Below are 19778 nucleotides of genomic sequence, written 5' to 3' on the forward strand. Positions count from 1 at the left end.
AGATGAAAGAGGCAAGCTTATGACAAGCTTAAAAGCTGGAAAGAGAGTTTCATGTTTGTCATTTTATTTAGTTTGATTCACTCTTTTAGTCAGAGGAGTCTATGGGTCTTTCGATTGTCTATTAAAATTCATGTAGTTTCAAGTTCAATAATAACGAACATTTCACCTAGTTCAGCTGTCAGCCACTGAAGAACTAAGTTAGCCATTATGGAAATAGGTTTTTCTCCTAGGGACTACACAGTTTATTATTACTTTTTTTTTTTTAAGATGCAGAAATTGGCTTCTGTGGCATTTGTGTGGTAACCCAGGCTGGCCTTGAAATCACTGCAATCCTCCTGTGGCGACTTCCCATGGAATTATAAGATGTGCCACTGTGCCTGGCTTTAGATCTGTATGTTCCGAATAAGTATACAGTGTCACGGCACCAGAGCTGGACTCATGTAAATCCTGGAGTCGTCTTTGCAAACGCATCAGTAGTTAGTTGAAGAGAGTTGTGAACAGCGTGTAATCATCTGTCCTGTGTCACTTGAGAAGAGAAGCTTGATTTGTCTGTGGAGTTGTACTGTGTCCCACTGGTCCTGACTTTTCCTCTTTAAGGGCCACAGCGAAGGTAACTGGGAGCAGATCTCGAAGGAGAATGTTCACAGCTGTCCTGAAGAAGCAAAGCGATCACAACCGAGAGCTCACAGCCCTCTTCTCTTCTCTGCTAATGTAATTCTACAGGTTGAATTTGCTTTCTGAGGAGAAACCTATGAAAGAAAATGATTCAGGTTAAATTTTTAAATTTCACTTCTCTTCTGACTTAGGAATAAATAACGTAAATTTCTGAGTTGGCAAAAGGGGAGATATTTTACTCACGAGTTTCCCACATGCTTTCAAAGGTGGAAAATAGATAGTCATTGTTTCAAGTACCAACATATGCTTACCATTAGGGGGTAATCCGTAGTGGTCGAATCCCAGTTATGAATGGGGAAAATGTTCTATATTGGAATTCTCATTTTCAACAGCATTCCAATGGCTTAGGCATTGACTTGGAAAACTAAGTCACTTTTACTGTTACAAGTCAGGCTCACCCCACCCCTCAAAGAAAGAGCACTTGCCAAATGGACACAAAAGCTAATGCTTAAATGCCATGTGTGTGCCAGTAATCCAGTGATGGAGATGTTAAGGGAGGAGGAGGACCAGTTTTAGACTAGCTGGCACTACACAGTAGTATCCTGTTTCAAAAAACAAAACAAAACAAAAAACTAAAAGAAGGATAAAATGGTACTAGCTGTATTGTAAAGCCACGGAAAAATACCATGTTCTTAAGATTTGTTAGTGCGGTATGAAGGCTAAGATTAAAGTTTTGACATATTTTTATAGGCTTTGGGTAGGACTCAGTGAGTAAGAATGACAAAGAAGACAGAATCAGATGCTTACACATGGCAACAGGAAACGGGCATAAAGTATGTCAGAGAGAAAATGTCTTGTGATGATACCATAAAGATATATTGAATATTTATATTTAATATCCTGAATTCAGGAAACCTAAAACATGGGAAACTAACATCATGGTTAAGAACAAATGAAAAACCATGAAGAAGATGTTTTCTCTAATGAACCATCCCTTTACAAGATGTAATGACCATTCCAGAAAACCACAACCAATCAAAATGAAGAGAACAAGGGATAATGCAGATAAATCCACAGCCCAACGCCTGCAACTAAAATGGAGGGATCCTAGCAGGAGAAAGGCTAGAAGGCCTAGGAAAGCCAGAGGAACAGGGAGTTTGCTGTGAGCCTGTGTTACCTAAAAATGTTATAAATTACATTAAGTCCCATCGGATGCCTGCTTAAAATACCCTGAACAAAGATGACAGCAATGAGCATGCTACCATGGCAGAGGGAAAGTTTGTTGTCCTGCAACTCTACACAAAGAGCCATAGGCAAGCAAAGTATACCAAGAGTGGGAGAAATAGTATTTGCCAGGGCCCAATTTGTTATCCAATACCAAATGGTCAGTCCTGAAATTATATATAAACAAGTAATATTATATAGACTCAGCAGATTATAATTATGTATTTAGGAATATATATTCATATATATTTATGTATATAAGTGTATAAATATAATTAGGAATAAATAAACATATACATAATATATTATAAAGACACTTATATATTTACAAGTTTCTATTATGAATATAAACACACAGATATGTAACAACAATTAAAAATATAGGCCATGAACTTGAAAGAGAGTGAGGGTGTGCGTGGGAAGAGTTTATGGGAGGAAAAAGAGAGTAAACACCAATGTAGTTACATTTCTACATTTTATTTTATTCTGTATTTTATTTCTAAAAAGATAGAAAGGTACGTTTCAAAAAGTGTGACCATCATAAAAGGCCATCTAAAGACGTGCGGGGACAGTGAGGGAGTGCTCACACACTCCCTCAGAAACAATGCAGGAGTGTTATCCAGTACATGTCTTAACAAGAAACAAGAGGCATGTGATCACGTGGTATGGCACACCACTTATTCAAGTAAGTCATAATGGAGAAACCCAAACTAGAAGCTCTCCGTACATTCAGAAGATAAATTTAACCCTGAAGTATCATTTACTGATCGAACCAAGGGCAGTTAGGACTAAGCACTAATGGCGCCTGTCTACAGGCATCTTTAAATAGTCCACCTGCCATTTGGCCAGTGCTTTTATGAGATAGGCAGAGCTGAAATCTTTATTAGCTTGCATTGAAAAGAGCTGTGGCCATTAAATAATCTATAGCAGGATGCAAATTTGAAGGGAAGGCAGAGTTTTTCTAATACTTAGGCAAGCAACCACCTTTCCATTTGTATACAACTTGTTTTCCTTCCTAAAAGTGTTTAGTTTCTATTTGATCAAATATAAAAAATTTACTATATAAGTAACTGATAATATATCATACTTGTTCATCCATCTATCATCTATTTGTATGCTGTCTGTACATTTATCTATTTTCTGTCACCTGTTTATATAATGTTATCTATTGTCTAAATATTATCAACTAGCACTTATCAACTATAATCATTATATCTCTATGTTATTTATATATCACATATAATCTACTTATTATCTATTTTCAACCATCTACCAAGCACCTGTCACCTATATATCTATCTCTATTACCACCTATCATCAAGCTAACCCAATCTGTCTGTTTTTCTGTCTGTCTATGTACCTATCTATCAACATATCTGTCACCTGCCCCTCTTCATCTTTATAGTTATTTAAAGCTACCATCTATCTGCATACTATCTATTTATATATATATATCTCACTATGAATTATCTTTCTAATATCTGTCTTTCATTTATCTTCTTATATCATCTATTTATCCATCTACTATCCATCAACCCAGCATCTGTCAATCCATCTGACATCTACCTAATATCTATATATCCTCTATCATTTATCAATGCACCTATCTTCTATCAACCCACTCTTTATCCATCTATCATCAATCATTTCTCTATTATCTATCCACTTATTCATCATTGATCTATCATGTATATATATATATATATAAATTATCTACTGGGTACATATATGTAATTTCTAATTAACGTATTTAACATTTGCTTACAAATCAATGCTTAAATAGTAATATATTTATCACTGTTATGCATGTGTATGTGCATGTAAAGTATATGCATATACTTTTATGTTTATATACGTATACCTTATTTCTTTAGCAAAATTGCTGCATTAACTGATAAGCAATTTCTATAGTAAGTACTAGTAGAATAATAAAAATATATTTAATAAGGAAAACTTTATAATTATTTGTTTTGGATATTATACTAAGTATTGTAATTGTAAACATCCTGTTTCTTATATCTCAAAGTAAGCCTTGTTATTTATAGTAGAGCCCTTGTTTTTGCATATTGAGAGGAATAGAAAATATCCAAGTGGCATATACCCAAAAGATGCCCCAACATATAAAAAAGACACGTGCTCCACTATGTTCATCGCAGCCTTATTTATAATAGCCAGAAGCTGGAAAGAACCCAGATGCCCTTCAACAGAGGAATGAATACATAAAATGGGGTACATCTACACAATGGAATATTACTCAGCTATCAAAAACAATGACTTTATGAAATTCGTAGGCAAATGGTCGGAACTGGAAAATATCATCCTGAGTGAGGTAACACAATCACAGAAAAACACACATGGTATGCACTCATTGATAAGTGGCTATTAGCCCAAATGCTTGAATTACCCTAGATGCCTAGAACAAATGAAACTCAAGACGGATGATCAAAATGTGAATGCTTCACTCCTTCTTTAAAAGGAGAACAAGAATACCCTTGGCAGGGAAGAGAGAGGCAAAGATTAAAACAGAGACTGAAGGGACACCCATTCAGAGCCTGCCCCACATGTGGCCCATGTATATACAGCCATCCAATTAGACAAGATGGATGAAGCAAAGAAGTGCAGAAGTGTAGATCGCTCCTGAGAGACACAGCCAGAATACAACAAACACAGAGGCGCATGCCAGCAGCAAACCACTGAATTGGAGAATAGGACCCCTGCTGAAGGAATCAGAGAAAGAACTGAAGAGCTTTTGAGACCCCATATGTACAACAATGCCAAGCAACCAGAACTTCAGGACTAAGCCACTACCTAAAGACTATACATGGACTGACCCTGGACTCTGACCTCATAGGTAGCAATGAATATTCTAGTAAGAGCACCAGTGGAAGGGGAAGCCCTGGGTCCTGCTAAGACTGAACCCCCAGTGAACTAGACTGTGGGGGGGAGGGGGATGTTTGCCCGGAAACCGGGAAAGGGAATAACACTCGAAATGTATATAAGAAATACTCAAGTTAAAAAAAAAAAAAAAAGAAAATATCCAAGTAAGCTAGACTTTCACTAACATAAGCATTGTCTGTAATGATGAAATATAATTGCAGTTATAAAAACATAGAAACTTAAAATGACACATTCTGGCTTTCAGAATAAGATCATTATAATTTATTTGAATAAAAAGCCTTCATGTTTGATTCTATTTTATCTACGGTGTAGCTCAGGACCATTCATGTTTTTGGTGGTCCTAATATGGAATGTGCTCTCAGGCTACATGAGCTTTCCTATGTGGTAGCCAGTAACCAGCTGTAAGCATGTTAAGAAGTTATGTTACCATCTTTGCCTCAATTGTCTACTTAAAGAACATAGACAATAATCGTGTTTACTGAACAGACTTACTATGAAGCTTCAACAAAATTGTGTATGTATATACAAAACCCTTAGAATAATGTTTGCCACACAGTCAGTATTATGGGTTTAACTGTACCCTTGAGAAAATATGTTTAATTCCCAAAGCTTGAAAATATGTGACAAGTTCTGGAAATACCGTGGGGTCCTTGATTATGTGGCTGGGTAGAGAAAAGGCAGCACTCCTTAGGGTGACCCCTCACTCCATAGAACCAATATTTTTAATGCAAGAGAGAATTTGAGTATGAGCACAGAGAAAGATGGTCAGGCGAAGTGAAGGTGAAAACAGAAACTTTGGCCACAATGGCTGTTCTAGTGTTTGCTTGACTATATATTTCTTCACTCAAGAGACAATCTCTTGGGCATGTCTATGATGGTACAACCAGAAAGATACAATTGATCTAGGAAGATCTACCTGAATATGGGTAGGGCCATCCCATGAGCTAGGGTTCTGGACTGAAGAAAACCGAGAGTGTGTGGAACCCCAGCATTCACCTCTTTCTGCTTGCTAACTGCTGGGACAAGAAAATCAGCTGCCTCATGTTCCCTAGACCATGTGCTCTCTGCCATTGTGGATCAAACTCTAAGCCAAAATAAACCCTTTCATGTTGCTTTTTGTTAGCTATTTTGTTACAGTGATAAAAAAAAAAGCAATTAATATTCAGAATACCAGGAACTACCCCAAGTTGAAAGAGGAAAAGAAAGAACCTCAGTTTTTAAGGAACTGTGAGCTTGTCAACACACCAATTTTAAACCACTATGAAGAATGTTTCTTTCCTTTCCACCTAGTTTTGGGTCTATGTATTTCTATTCCTACAAAACAAATCCAGTCAGTGCTAAGTACTCAGCGCATGGTCAGTCATGATGTTCAGGCTCTGTTCTTCTCCACTTCTAGCACATTCTCAGAGTTCCTTATTCCATAACTCAACGCATTAAGCAAACTTTAATTCTGCACCACCTGAGAAGTTGGCAATGCACTCAAGTGCCAGGCGTGCAGTGCAGTCAGCGGAGCTCCTTCATTTGAAGAAAGCAAACAAACAGCATGTTTCCAAGATGTACTCATTATGTTATGCCATAGTCATTTTTGAAATATGGAAGCAATTTTGCATCCCACCCCAACAGCACATGAAAGGAGATAGAAATGTGCTTTGTAAAATCACCTTTGTAAACAGGAGCTGCCACTCATTAACATCTGTGGATTCCCACACATGAAAAGGCTCATTGTTTTGTGATGTTTGGTCAGGAGGCAGGAAATTCTCCAGTGCTTTCGAAAGGTTCATTGACTTCAATGTGCCTCGAAAGCATTAAAAAATAACCAGACAGTAGATGGGATCAAGGCTGGAAGTTAGGTGACCAGAAGATGATGCAGGTGGTCCTGTGCTCCACTCCAGCTATGACCACCACCCCACTGTGTGAGCAATTTGTCTTCCCAAACTAATTTCTGGTATGCAAGTGTTGACTCCAAAAATCCTACCCTAATGTCCCTAAACTTTCTTCTGGGAAAAACCCAGTCTCTGCATAACTCGGGGTCCTGCAGGAGACATTTTCTGGGATGGCGGTGGATGGAGATAGAATCAGAGTGTGTGAGCTGTGCTGTCTTGAAGCCCATGGAAAATAGTCCTATAGAGCAGAGAAGGAGGGAAAGAGCACACCTGTGGGCAAGAAGCTAGGGCTCATGCTAATACTGAGAACTGACTTAGAAAGACCATTCACACATGATATGCACTCATTGATAAGTGGATATTAGCCCAAATGCTTGAATTACCCTAGATGCACAGAACACATGAAACTCAAGAAGGACCAAAATGTGAATGCTTCACTCCTTCTTTAAAAGGGGAACAAGAATACCCTAGGAAGGGAATAGGAAGGCAAAGTTTAGAACAGAGGCAGAAGGAACACCCATTCAGAGCCTGCCCCACATGTGGCCCATACATATACATTCACCAAAGATAAGATGGATGAAGCAAAGAAGTGCAGGCTGAAGGAACCGGATGTAGATCTCTCCTGAGACACAGCCAGAATATGGCAAATACATAGGCGAATGCCAGCAGCAAGTCACTGAACTGAGAACAGGACACCCATTGAAGAAATCAGAGAAAGGACTGAAAGAGCTTGAAGGGGCTTGAGACTCCATATGAACAACAATGCCAACCAACCAGAGCTTCCAGGGGACTAAGCCACTACCAAAAGAATATACATGGACTGACCCGGGGCCCCAACCTCAGAGGTAGAAATAAATATCCAAGAAAGAGCACAGGGGGAGGGGGAGGCCGGGGGTCCTGCAAAGACTGAACCCCCAGTGAACATGATTGTTGGGGGGAGGGTGGTAATGGGGGGAGGAGGGGGAGGGGAACACCCATATATAAGGGGAGGGGGAGGGCTTAAGCGGATGTTGGCCTGGAAACCGGGAAAGGTAATAACAATTGAAATGTAAATAAGAAATACCCAATTTAATAAAGATGGAGAAAAAAAAAAGTATTCTAAATCCACTCTGGCCTATCTCGGAGATGCTAATTAAGGTAAAGAATGGTCTATAACAGTTTCCAAGTGTGATTTAAAATTTTTTTCATAGTGTGCAACTTTGTATTTATTCTTGCACCCATCGATGAATGTTTAAGAATTATAATGCTATTAAAATTTCACCATTCATCTCTTGTTTATCTTTTACACTGTATAAAGTATTTCCAGGTAAGGTGGCACCCTACATGAATCTCTGTGTGACACAGTGACAGGAAAGAATCAGAAAAAAAAATTGACTGATTTAAAAACAGAGAGCTGGAAGTTCAAAAAGGTAATGATAGGGCATTATAAAAGAAAAAGACAAGAGGCAAGACTTGTGGGGGCAAGTCAGCCATAGTTTCAGCCTTGTGACTCCCCATAGCAGAAGCCTCCTTCATAAGGTCAGCCAGGAGAGTTCTGTAAAAAGAGACTGGCAGTCCTGTTCTACGGGCAAGTCATGGGCCTCAGCAACATCAAAGCCAGTGCAGGTTCTGGTGAGACAGATTCCTGCAATGTGTAGGGACCTCATTTTTTTAATGCAGTATGGCTTGGTAGACAGAGGCCTGGTGCCATTTACAGCAACAACCTATTGTTTAAAGCAGCTGCCCCAGTGACCTTAGACCCCAGACACCTAAATATAATTTGCCACAGGACAATAGACTGGTTCTGAAGGCAGTTTTGATGCCCTGGCTGGCAAACGATGCCAAGAATAAAGTAGCAAGCTCTGCGATGGACTGCCAGGAGCAGATCTCACGAATGAAAATAACCTTGGTGTCTGATAGCCCTGAGGATTAGGTCAGGCAACCTCTGGAGCCACCTATTTCTGATCACTGCTGTAGAACCTGAAAATTCTGAAGCCCTGCAGTCTACTTGACACCCACAGTTGCATGTTTTCATCTGGGTGAATACACCCCTTAGGAGGCCTTGAAAGTACGAACACAAGTCCCTTCAACAATGACAGCATAGGAAAGAATAAATGTCATAAGAAGAGTAGCTAAACAAAGGAGAACTAGCAGGAAATTTATCACACCCCAAGCAGCAAACCAGTGTTTGATCCAGACAGGCCAGAATGAACAGATCAAGCAATAATCTAACCAGGCAGAAATAACCAACAGCGCTTTAGAAATTGGCCAATATCTCTCAAGGATAACCTTAAATGAAAATGGTCTCGCTTCACCAATCGAGAGGCCAGTCTGGATGACTGAATTGCAGAACTAGATCCAATCATGAATTACAGAACTAGATCCAATCATGCGTTGTCTCCAGGAAATACAGCTTACTGGTAAGCACACCTACAGATTAAGACTCAAAGGATGAAAGATAATATATCAAGCTGTAGAAGTGGAAAGCAAGACAAAACTGTATACAAATTAAACAAAAGAAGTACAGAGAAGACCCAAATCAAAAAATTTTACATAAAAGGGGGAATATTGCATCAGATGACAGTGAAATCTAGAGGATCATAAGGAAAAAATTATACTTAAGAAAAGCAGAAAACTCTAGAAAAAAATAGATACACTTTCAGACACATATATGATGTACCAAAATGACTTCAAGGATATAGTTTTAAAAACTTAAATAGATCCAAACAAAACACAGGTTTAAAAAAGGAATATAAGGTCTACCAATGATGAGAAACTCAGGACTGCATGCATTGACAGCAAATCCTCCACAACATATAATAAAGAACTAGCACTAATATTTCTTGCACTGTTCTACAAATAGACAGGGAATAAACAACACCAAAGTCACTCAGGGAAGCCCATATTACCCCAACACTTAAACAGAATAAGGACATTACAGACACATAAGCTATAGTCATATTTCATTCATGAACATAGATGCACAAATTCTCAATATTTTTTGTGGATTCAATGACACATTAGTAAGATTATACACCACGATCAATAAGTCTTCATTTTGGGGATTCATTTCATTTGCTGCACAAGTCAATAAATGTAAATAAACTTCAAGACTGAAATCACACAATATTATCAAATAAACCCAGAAAATGCAATTGACATTCCTTTATGACAAAAGTCCCAAAGATACGATGTCTGGGGGAATAAAACTCAATATAATAAAGGCATTTTCCACAAACCTATTGTCTTCAAAAAGTAAGGAAAGGGGAAGAGAGAACAGCAGAGTACAAGTGCCACATGAGAAGGGAGAACAAGAAGATATAGGTCGGAACAAGGGAAGGAACGAATAAGAATGAAACATAATGAACCATAGTTTTTAAAATGTCACAATGAAACCCACTACTGTCTATACTAACTTTAAAAATAAACTTTTAAATGCAGCCTTGCTTGTAAAATATGAAATGGAATAATTTACAAATAAATATGCAAGGTATAAAAACCCCTGTAACTTTAGCTTTAATTTTCATGACAGGAATAATCACAATGGAAGATACTAGATAGGTAATGAATAAAACCCATTATTTTATTACTTCTGTTAATTAGAAGTAAAAAATAAATTTGTCAGTAACCAGGAAACTAATAGCAACGATATTGTCTGATCTTTAAAACACATGTGTCAATTAATGGCACATGAAATTTTTTTTCTATATCTGCCTTAGGGTCAAATCTTCATACTTCTAACAATATACCTGGGCAGGATCAGGTATAGGAGGAGACGGGGATGATATACAGTGGGTCAGGAATTTGAACAGAGGTGTGTAGTAAAGGGGGATGAGGAACTAGTGGTAGCTACCAGCACGTCCCACATACCAGGAAAGCAAAAGGCTCCCAGAACATAACAGGGATGAGATTAGCTGAAATGCTCAATGAAGGGGAGGGAGGACCTGTAGAAACCATATCCAAAGTTTAGGCAAGGCCCCCAGTTGGGGATGGGGCCACCCACTCATCTCAAAATTTTTAACCCAGAATGGCTCCTGTCTACAGGAAATACGGGGACAAAGTGTGGAGCAGAGACTGAAGGATGGAACTACCCCATCTGGAGTTCCATCTCATGTACAGACACCAAACCCAGACACTATTGTAGATGCTAAGAAGTGCTTGCTGACAGGAGTCTGTTATAGCTGTCTCCTGAGAGGCTCTGCAAGAGCCTGACAAACACAGAAACAGATGCTCACAGCCAACCATTAGACTGAGAATGGGGTCTCCAATGGAGGAGTTAGATAAAGGACTGAAAGAGCTGAAGGGGTTTGCAATCCCAAAGGAAGAAGAACAATATCAACCAACCTGACCCCCCCCACAGCTCCCAGAGACTAAACCACCAACCAAAGAATATACATGAAGGGACCCATGGCTCCAGCCACATATGTAGCAGAGGATGGCATTGTCTAGTATCAATAGGAGGAGTGGCCCTCCGTCCTGTGAAGGCTCCATTCCCCAATGTAGGTGGATGCCAGGGCAGTGAGGTGGGAATGGGTGGGTGGGAGGGGAACACCTCATAGAAGCAGGGGGAGTGGGATGAGACAGGGGGAGGGCTTCCAGAAGGAAAACTGGGAAAGGGGATAACATTTGAAATGTAAATACATAAAATATCCAATTAAAAAATGGAAAAAATTCAGTCTCATTTTTCTAATTTGGGACAACTCTGTATAATCAAAAAATGCAGATGATTGAAATCACTTCATTCACTGTACATATACCTAGGGAACAAATTGGTGTAATATAAAGACACCTCAGTATCAAAACCTACAGAGGATCCAACCTATGTACCTATTAACACACAAATATATAAAGAAAACGTGGATTATGTACATGATAGAATATTATTCAGTCACAACATAACGACACCCTGTCATCTAGAGCAGAATGAATAAAACTGAAGGTTGCTATATTAAGTGAAATGAGCAAGACACAAGACAAACACCAGATGTTCTCTTCTACATCAGAAAACTAAACTCTTTTATCTCAAAACATAAGAGTGTAGGATAGTAATCACTAGATGCTAGGAAATATGGCTACCCTACACCGAATGCCCACCCTACACTCCACAGACCCAAAGAAGCTAAACAAGAAGGATGGCTCATGCAAGGATGCTTGAATATCACTTAGAATGGGGAATAAAATAATCATAGGAGGCAGATGGGGGTGGGGACTGAGTAGGAGAAAAAATGGGGAGAGAAATTGGGGGAGTTGGGATCAGGTGTGGGGAAAGACAGGAAAGAGGGCCAGAGGGCCAGGAGAACGAATGGAAATCTGCAGCTGCTGGGGGTGGCAGGGTTTGGAGCATCTGGAGGACTTTCCAGGGACCCGAGATGGGGGAGGCTCCCAGGAATCAATGGTGATGACCTTTGCTGAGACTCACAGCAGTGGGGGTATGTAAACTGAAGAGGCCACCTCCTGGAGACAGGCAGGGATGCCAATGAAGTGATAGGGACACGAGTCTACCCAGAAAACTTCCTACCGAAAATTATCCTATCTACAAAGAAATGCAGGGACTGGAGATGGAGCAGAGAGTGAGAGAATGGACAACCAGTAACTGCCCCAACTCAAGATGGCCCATAAGCAAGCACCAATCCCTGACACTATTAATGATTCTCTGTTATGCTTGCAGACATGAGTCTAGCATGGCTGTCCTCTGAGACAAACTACATTGTTGGCCAGTAAATAAATTTGTTATCATGTACTAAAACAAGGACTACTGTCGTTAAACTATGAGATGTATGTGAGGGTCACTTTAAGTTGTCATTTAACACAATCTAGAATCAACTGGAGCTGTCAACAGTAGGTTGAGCTCTAGGCATGACTGTGAGGGATTTTTATATTAGGTTAATTGAAGTGGGAAGAGGCACTCTGAATGTGGACAGTACCACATGGGCTGTGGACAGAATGAAAAGGAGAGATAATGCATGCTGTGAACTCAAAGGAAGACAGAACTATTGAAAATTAAATATCACCCAGCTAATTATCCAAATTAGAGACCATTTTTAATATTTTAATATAGTAATTGAAATCGAAATCCCAAGGTTTGCAAACCTTTGTATAAAAGAATCTAAATTCAGTGTTAAATTGCACTGTGAAATTTAAAATGTTACTGCAATTTTCTAAGGCTCAGTTTCTTCACATATGAGCTGGCATAAAATAAGCATACATTATAATTTTTCTGAGAAGAATAAAATTAACAATGTTCTAAAACTACCTGAGTTGGTACATTACAGGTATATTTCTTCTTTTGTTCTCATTATGGATATATAGATTACTGATTAGTGAATTAGTAATTTTATTTTCTAATCACTAAAACTGTAGCACATGGAGATAATACCTTATTTTCATTGAGTAGAAAGTGGAAAATTATACCATGTAGCAATTCAATGGGTTTCAAAACTACAAACATTATACAATAGCCTAGGTTAACAAGATGCCTTTCTAATGCCCTTCTTCATTATGGGGGAAACCAAAAACTTACTAGTTATATTTGCAGTCTATATATAGAGGAAATCAAAGCAAAATCAAAGTATAGTATGTGTCTAAAATACATCTGGACATTTTATTATAGATTATTCATTTTTTATGTATCTTTATGTCATTTTTATGTTTCTTTATGATGCTCATATAACCTACATCCTTTATTATTCTCAGTGATGATATATGATGCCTAGTGTTAAAATCTTGAATCACCTGGGAGATAAGCCTCTAGGTATGGCTGGGGAAATTCTTTTGGTTACATTAATTGAGATAGGGAGAACTCCCCAATGTGGGTAGCATCATTCCCTGGTTGGGATACTGTACAAAAATGGAGACAAGGAACTGAGGGGCAGCATGGCTTCATTTCTGTCTCTGCTTATTGACTGTGGATGCAACATGAGAAGCTGTCCCACACTCTTACTACTGTGGCTTCTCCACAATCATACAGTATAACCTCAAACCGTGAGCTCAAATAAACCCTTCCTTCTAAATTTTCTTTTGTCAGAGCATTTTATCACAACTGAAGAGAAACTAAGACAAAAATTAGTACCTAAAAAAAGAAGTGGGACAATTGCAATATAAACACGCTAATGAGGTTTTTCAGTTTATCACTGAAACATTCAAGTTCACTGCTTTGGAAGAGAGTTTAATAGCCATTTTTCTGGGATCTTGAGAAAGAAAAATGCTATGAAGACAATGTGGACCTGGCTCATGAGGTCTCAAAGTGGAATGGGAGCTCTGTTAGAAAAAGACTAGGAGGCACTCATGTGAAGTTTTGGCAAAGAATCTGACTACATTCTGCCCATGTCCCGAGAACTTCCATAAAGATCAACTTAAAGATAATGAACTAATTTGTTTAGTCCAGGGAGGGAATGGGAACAGTTTCACAGAGTACAGACAACAAAACAGCTGTAATTGTTCTTGAGAATAGCTTCACAGCAGCGAACAATGGAACAGTATAAAAGATGACTTTTAGATAAAAACCCACTCACTAAGGGCTCCATAAAAATGCAAATTTACATGAAAGGAGAAAGCATGAACTGAGAAAGCAGCTGAGGGAGTTCCCTGCTCAAAAGCAGGAGCTTAGGAGAGACCTTTCTCAAAGTCAGCACACAGAAGTTTATGCAACTTGGGTCCAAGCATCCTAGGAAATGGTAAGAACAGAACTTGACAGTGTCACCCACATGGTGTTAGGTTAGAAGCATGAAAGACAAGGTTGTAAGTGTCATGGAGTCCTGGTCCATTCACGGTTATAGAAAGCAGCTGAGCCCAGACAATGTGTGGCAGGGTCCAACTCCCTGCAATGGAGTCTTCAAGAGGACATTGTGTGAAGTCGCAAAGGTAGAGATAGGTGGCAGGAGAGACTCCGGGATATTAGAGATGCCAAGAACATGGGATATTTGCTGTGCAGACCTGTAGCCATGGACTGTTGCCAGGTTGAGAAAGAGGCTCTGTCCACTGCAAGTGATAGAGTTGGAAGTGTGGAGCATCATTACCTCAGCTTTGAATTAAATGTGTTAACATTTCAAATCTACGTTGAAGCTACAGAGATTATACTGAAGTTTCTAGAAAAATTCCCATGTCTGAAAATGAACCAAGTGGAGTAAGTGTATGTCATGTGAGACTGTAAATGGCTAAGAGAAGAAGAGTAACTTAGTTCATACTACCTACCCCTGGATGGCCTCAAGGCACTGAACAAACAAGCAGAAAGTAAGGTTAATTCCACAGAAAGAGGGGAATAATAGTAAACCAAAGGAAAATAAGACTTACAGGCACTTTCCATTGTGAGTATTTTACAGATGGCATTTAGTATTTTTCCAGCACCATGTGAGGAGGTTGCTGTAAACAGCTCTGAATGAACAGAACTGTTCCTTAGAGTCTGGCATCACATCCCAAGGGAAAGCAGTTCTGAGCTTTGGGGTTCTGCCAATGACATTAGAAACATCTGCTTTGCTGGGCTTGGTGGTCCAGCCCTGTAAGTCTGGTTCTTAGGACATCACAGCAGGATCAGGAGCTCAAGCTCATCCTTAGCTACACAATGAGACAGAGGCTATTGTTCTATGTGAGACCATGTCTCAAAACAGAACAAACAATAGTCTGCCTTGGAGCCTCTGGGATTGTGGGTTTGCACCTGTCCTTCAGGGCAGAATCAGAGGCTGTAGCTGTTACCCAGTGCTGGAAATGATTGTATTTAAAGGATTCTCTCTAAGTCTCTGAGGCTGAACCTAAAATAGGAGCAGAACTCACATTTTGGCATCTCAACATTGTCTGAAGGAGTTCACTTCAGACCACAAATTAGTGTTGTGTGTGCAACACAACTTCAGAGCAAGTTCTTCCCTGGTACAAATGGATGTTGCATAGGCATTCCCTAAAGATCCCTTTTGTATGTAAACATGAAGGAATGTCCATTAAAGCTGTGGTCTTACCATGTGCCTTATGCTGTACATGTGGAGGAAGCTGGTTGAGAGCATTCCACTGATAGTCTGGCTGTGGGGAAAAATAAAGCACTGTTATAGAAATATGGACTTCAAAAAAAGCATGAAGGCACATTGAAATATAATTATTCTTGGTGGGTTTTGTTAAGTAGCCAATGAACAAAAATGTCGTTTTGATAGAAATCTTTTGCCAATCTTCCTCATTTCATCCCCTTACCTCAGCCCCTCTGCATGTGCCTAGCTAGGATTGTATGACTTGGGAGTTGTACATTTTCTGTCTATTTCCTCCACCCAACATCCTGATTCCTTTTCTTCTCTCTCTTCTTTTCTCTTTCCTCCCACAACTTCTCTATTTTCTTATCATTTTTGTCAATTTGACATGAAGTAGAATCATAGGGAAGAGAAAACCTCAACTGAGGCATTGCTTCCATCAAATTGACGTATTCCCACATGTGTGGGGCATTGTTTTGATTAACAATTGATGTGGGAAGGCCTCGTTTACTGTGGGCACTGCCACTCCTGAGCAGATGGTCCTGGGTTGTATAAAAAAAGCAGGCTGTGGAAGCCATGGGGAGCAAGTACCATTCCTTAACGATCTTGGCTTTAGCTCCTGCCTCTAGGCCCCTGCCTTGTGATCCTACTGTGGCTTCCTTCAGTGATGAACTGTGTGATGCAGATGAGTGAACCACACAAACCCTGTCAGCCCTAAGTTGGTTTCAGTCAGTGTTTTATCGTAGCATCAAGTAGTAATTAGAACGTGCCCTTCCCTCCCTCTCTGTCTCCACCTCTTCTCCCTCTCTGTCTTAAAATGGTGTTTTTGAATCTCTGAAGAAGTAAAAACAACTCTGAAAACCTACTATCACCTGCAAATCAAATGAAGCACATTGATGTCAGTAAATGTTATTTTTAGGACCTTCACTTGCAGGCAATAACAATGCCAGAACAAAATATAAGTTTAACATTTTCTAGTGGATTGAGAAAGAACCCACAGGTATCGTGGGACTACAGTGATCACAAGTTCAGGAGGCAAAGCTGGACAAAACTTCCTTCGGTTGGTATTCTGTCTAAGCTCCACCCTCACAGCTACCTGGGAACAGCCAGGTATGCTCCGCCCCACAGTTGCCTGGCAACAGCCAGCTGTGCCTGACACTGTAAAGGGGGCTGCTTGCCCCCTCCTCTCCCTCTTGCTTGCTCTTTGCTCTTTCCTTCCCTGCTCTTCCCCTCTTCCCTGTCCCTTCTCTCTACCCATCCACCCACATGCCCATGGCCGACCTCCTTTACTTATCCCCCCTTCTACTCTTCTTCTCTCATTAAACCTCTCCACGTGGAACCATGTTGGCTTGGTATGCTTTGTCCAGGTGTGAACCAAGATTTAAACACCACCACCTCCCTGCTGAGATTCCAGAGAAGGTCAGCTACACATTGCACAACAGGTACAGTAAATGGAATACATTGTTTTTTACTTGAAATTTCCTCCTAAGTTTCCACTTACCTGTTAATTATCAGGGAGCAAGTGAGCTGCATTAAATAAACGATATTTAGTGTGCTGGCAAGTTTTTTATCAACTTGGCACAAGCTATTGTCCTCTAACAGGAGGAAGCCTCAATTGGAAAATGCTTGCTTAAGAGCTGGCTGTAGACAAACCTGTGTACAGGGCATCTTAATTAGCCTATTGTACATGGTGCTACCCTGGGCTGGGGTTCCTACATTCTATAAAGAAAGCAGGCTGAATAAATCATGGAGAGCAAACCAATAACCAGCTTCATTCCTGCCTCTCCTCTGTGGTCTCTGCATTAGCTCCTGCCTCCATGTTCCTGTCAAGTTTGAGTTCCTACCTTGGCTTCCCTCAATGAGCTATGATTCAGAATATATAAGCAAATAAACTCTTTCATTTCCAATTTGTTTTTGATCATTTTGTGCCATCACAGCCATAGTAGCTCCAACTAAGACACTAATCATCCTAAACTGCCAAGAAAAATTTAAGCCACTGACTTGGTATTTAACCTCTTGGGATAAAGGTTAGTCAGCTCCTTCAGTTCACGGCAGCCTGACCCACTTCACACCTCAGACACCTAGGCTCTTGACTCTTTGGCTCATGAAAGAACTACAAGAGGAAATGAGATCAGCTCTGTTTCTTTATCTCCTTGTTTATTTTTAGATGACTCAAGTAACACATGGCGTACCTAAGTGATGTAAGGCCTGGCGTTATATTCCAGGAGAGCTGCCAACAGGAGGTAAGAAAGTATAATCTTACCAACATTATTAGGTATGATTTAATTCAGGTGTAGATATAAAGAAATACGAATTATTCTTTTAAAGTTCTCCTTGAGGTTGGGTTACACTGATTTCATTCATAAAATACTGTTTAAAATAAAAACTTTTATTTTGCTTTCATCAAATACTGGCTTTTTGGGTGATAACGTTATGATCTGAAATTCCTCACCTCTGGGAGTTTACTACATCATAGGTCATGAATTCCTTCCTTCTTCCTGTTAATGAAGGTTTACAGAAGCAGCCAACCATCTCTATTCCAACATAAAGTTGAGTTATTCATGTACCTTGAATTTCACAAGACTATTAAGTTTCTCAAACTGTAGGCATGATTCTTTTTCCTTATGTTTCCCACAAACTTAATTTACTTCTGTATCCTTGAGAGAAAATTTGTAAGGAGTGATGGTAATGGTGGGAGAGGTCCAGAAGTGTCTCTAGTGAAGACTGAAAAAACCAGTAACAAAGATAAAGAGTAGATGTGACTAGCAACTGGTCACATCAGGAAGAGAAGAAGGGCCAAAGGGACCTCACTAAGTTCCAGTGCTGTTCTGCTTCCCAACGGATAGCATCTGCTCCTAAAGGAGGAGGGTTTAAGTTATACTCTCACATAAAAGTATCAGGGTTCCAGACAACCTGGAGAAATGCATTTCTCTAAGTGCTTTTCTAGGAAAACCCTACTTCAGAGTCCCAGAGCTGAAGCATGATTACATTGTTCATGAAACCTAAAGGCAGAAGGAGTTGTATGCTCATTCCAAGATGTAGAAAATGTATGACCATGCCACCTGAATAAGCTTTCCACCCAGACTGGCAAAACAGAGTAGAATCAAACACAGTGGTCATAGGGGGGCAAGAAATATTTCTCCTTGGAAGGACAGCAAAGGTTCTCAGGTTCTGACTTATTCAGATTCATGGTCCAAATCAATTCTGCTTACAAATAATTATTCAATTGTACTGGCAGATGCAGCTACAAAGAATAATTTTAGTGAGCTACTTTTTTCTTGTGTCTTCTAAGAAAACCCCTTTTTAACTGGAAAAGATCAAAACTTTTGCATGTACCTAGCGATATTCTTGGTCATTCAACAGCACTTTATAACTGAAGAAAACATCATAGTTATTTGGTTTGACTATATTTACTTTGTTCTTCTTATATGTTCTTTGGGTGGTATCATATGTGATAATTGAGAATGGACCATGTAAAAATATATTTGTTCAAGAAATTAGAGCTCAATTTGATATCTTTTATGAAATCTATTCATACCAATATGTCCTTTGGATTCAGTGTCCCAAGGATAATTATAACGGACATGGACCAGGAGAACATTGCAAATTGGAGGATAGATGAAAATGATGCTCTTACTTGGGACCTGCACAATCATTTCTACCAACAGAGATTGCTATATACACACATTTTGGAGGAGGAAGTCTTATTCATTGCATACTTCCATAGATGATGTTCTAGCCCTGAGGTTTTCAGTACTCATGGATCCCATAGATAAAGCACTAACAGTTACCGGTTGGAAGACACATTTGGGGAGAATGAGACTATCAATTTACTGAAAGTAAGTGAAACTGAGAAGTTACACTGACACTTGCTATTATCAAACAGCCTTTGTTTACATTTGAAGGCTCAGCAAAATCCAGCATAATGTTTGCTCAAAGCAATAAATGTCAGTAAAAACTTAAGAGTGATAGAAGTGTCTCATGAAGTAAGTTTTTCCCAAGATGGCATTATTATTAAGGAGATTGGGGACAGTTGAAAAGTACATACGACGAGCTTTGTTTATGAGTTCTCGTCATAGAAGGAAATCTTTAAGAGATGCTAATGTGAGATTTCATGCAGGCGATTAGTAATGGAGAGATACAATGTCTAGTTACAGAAGTAGTGGGAAGAACTGGTTCAGTGACAGAAGGCATTCCACTTTCTAGGGATAAAACCCTTGATGCAGTTTTCCAG

The 19778-nt window shown here is 39.5% G+C and overlaps 1 protein-coding gene across 1 annotated transcript in view; it reads right to left on the bottom strand.

Moving 5' to 3' along the window:
* Window positions 1-604: 604 nt before the first annotated feature.
* Tnip3 (TNFAIP3 interacting protein 3) overlaps window positions 605-19778 on the bottom strand; it is a 43535-nt gene continuing 24361 nt past the window's right edge. Inside the window, exons 7-8 of the mRNA XM_032905120.1 lie at window positions 15545-15605; window positions 605-749 (exon numbers count right to left, since the gene is read on the bottom strand). Of these exons, the coding sequence (XP_032761011.1) occupies window positions 718-749; window positions 15545-15605 (93 nt within the window). The 3' untranslated portion in view covers window positions 605-717. The remainder of the gene's footprint in view (window positions 750-15544; window positions 15606-19778) is intronic.

Source organism: Rattus rattus, chromosome 6 (genome assembly GCF_011064425.1).
Source record: "Rattus rattus isolate New Zealand chromosome 6, Rrattus_CSIRO_v1, whole genome shotgun sequence".
Taxonomy (NCBI): domain Eukaryota; kingdom Metazoa; phylum Chordata; class Mammalia; order Rodentia; family Muridae; genus Rattus; species Rattus rattus.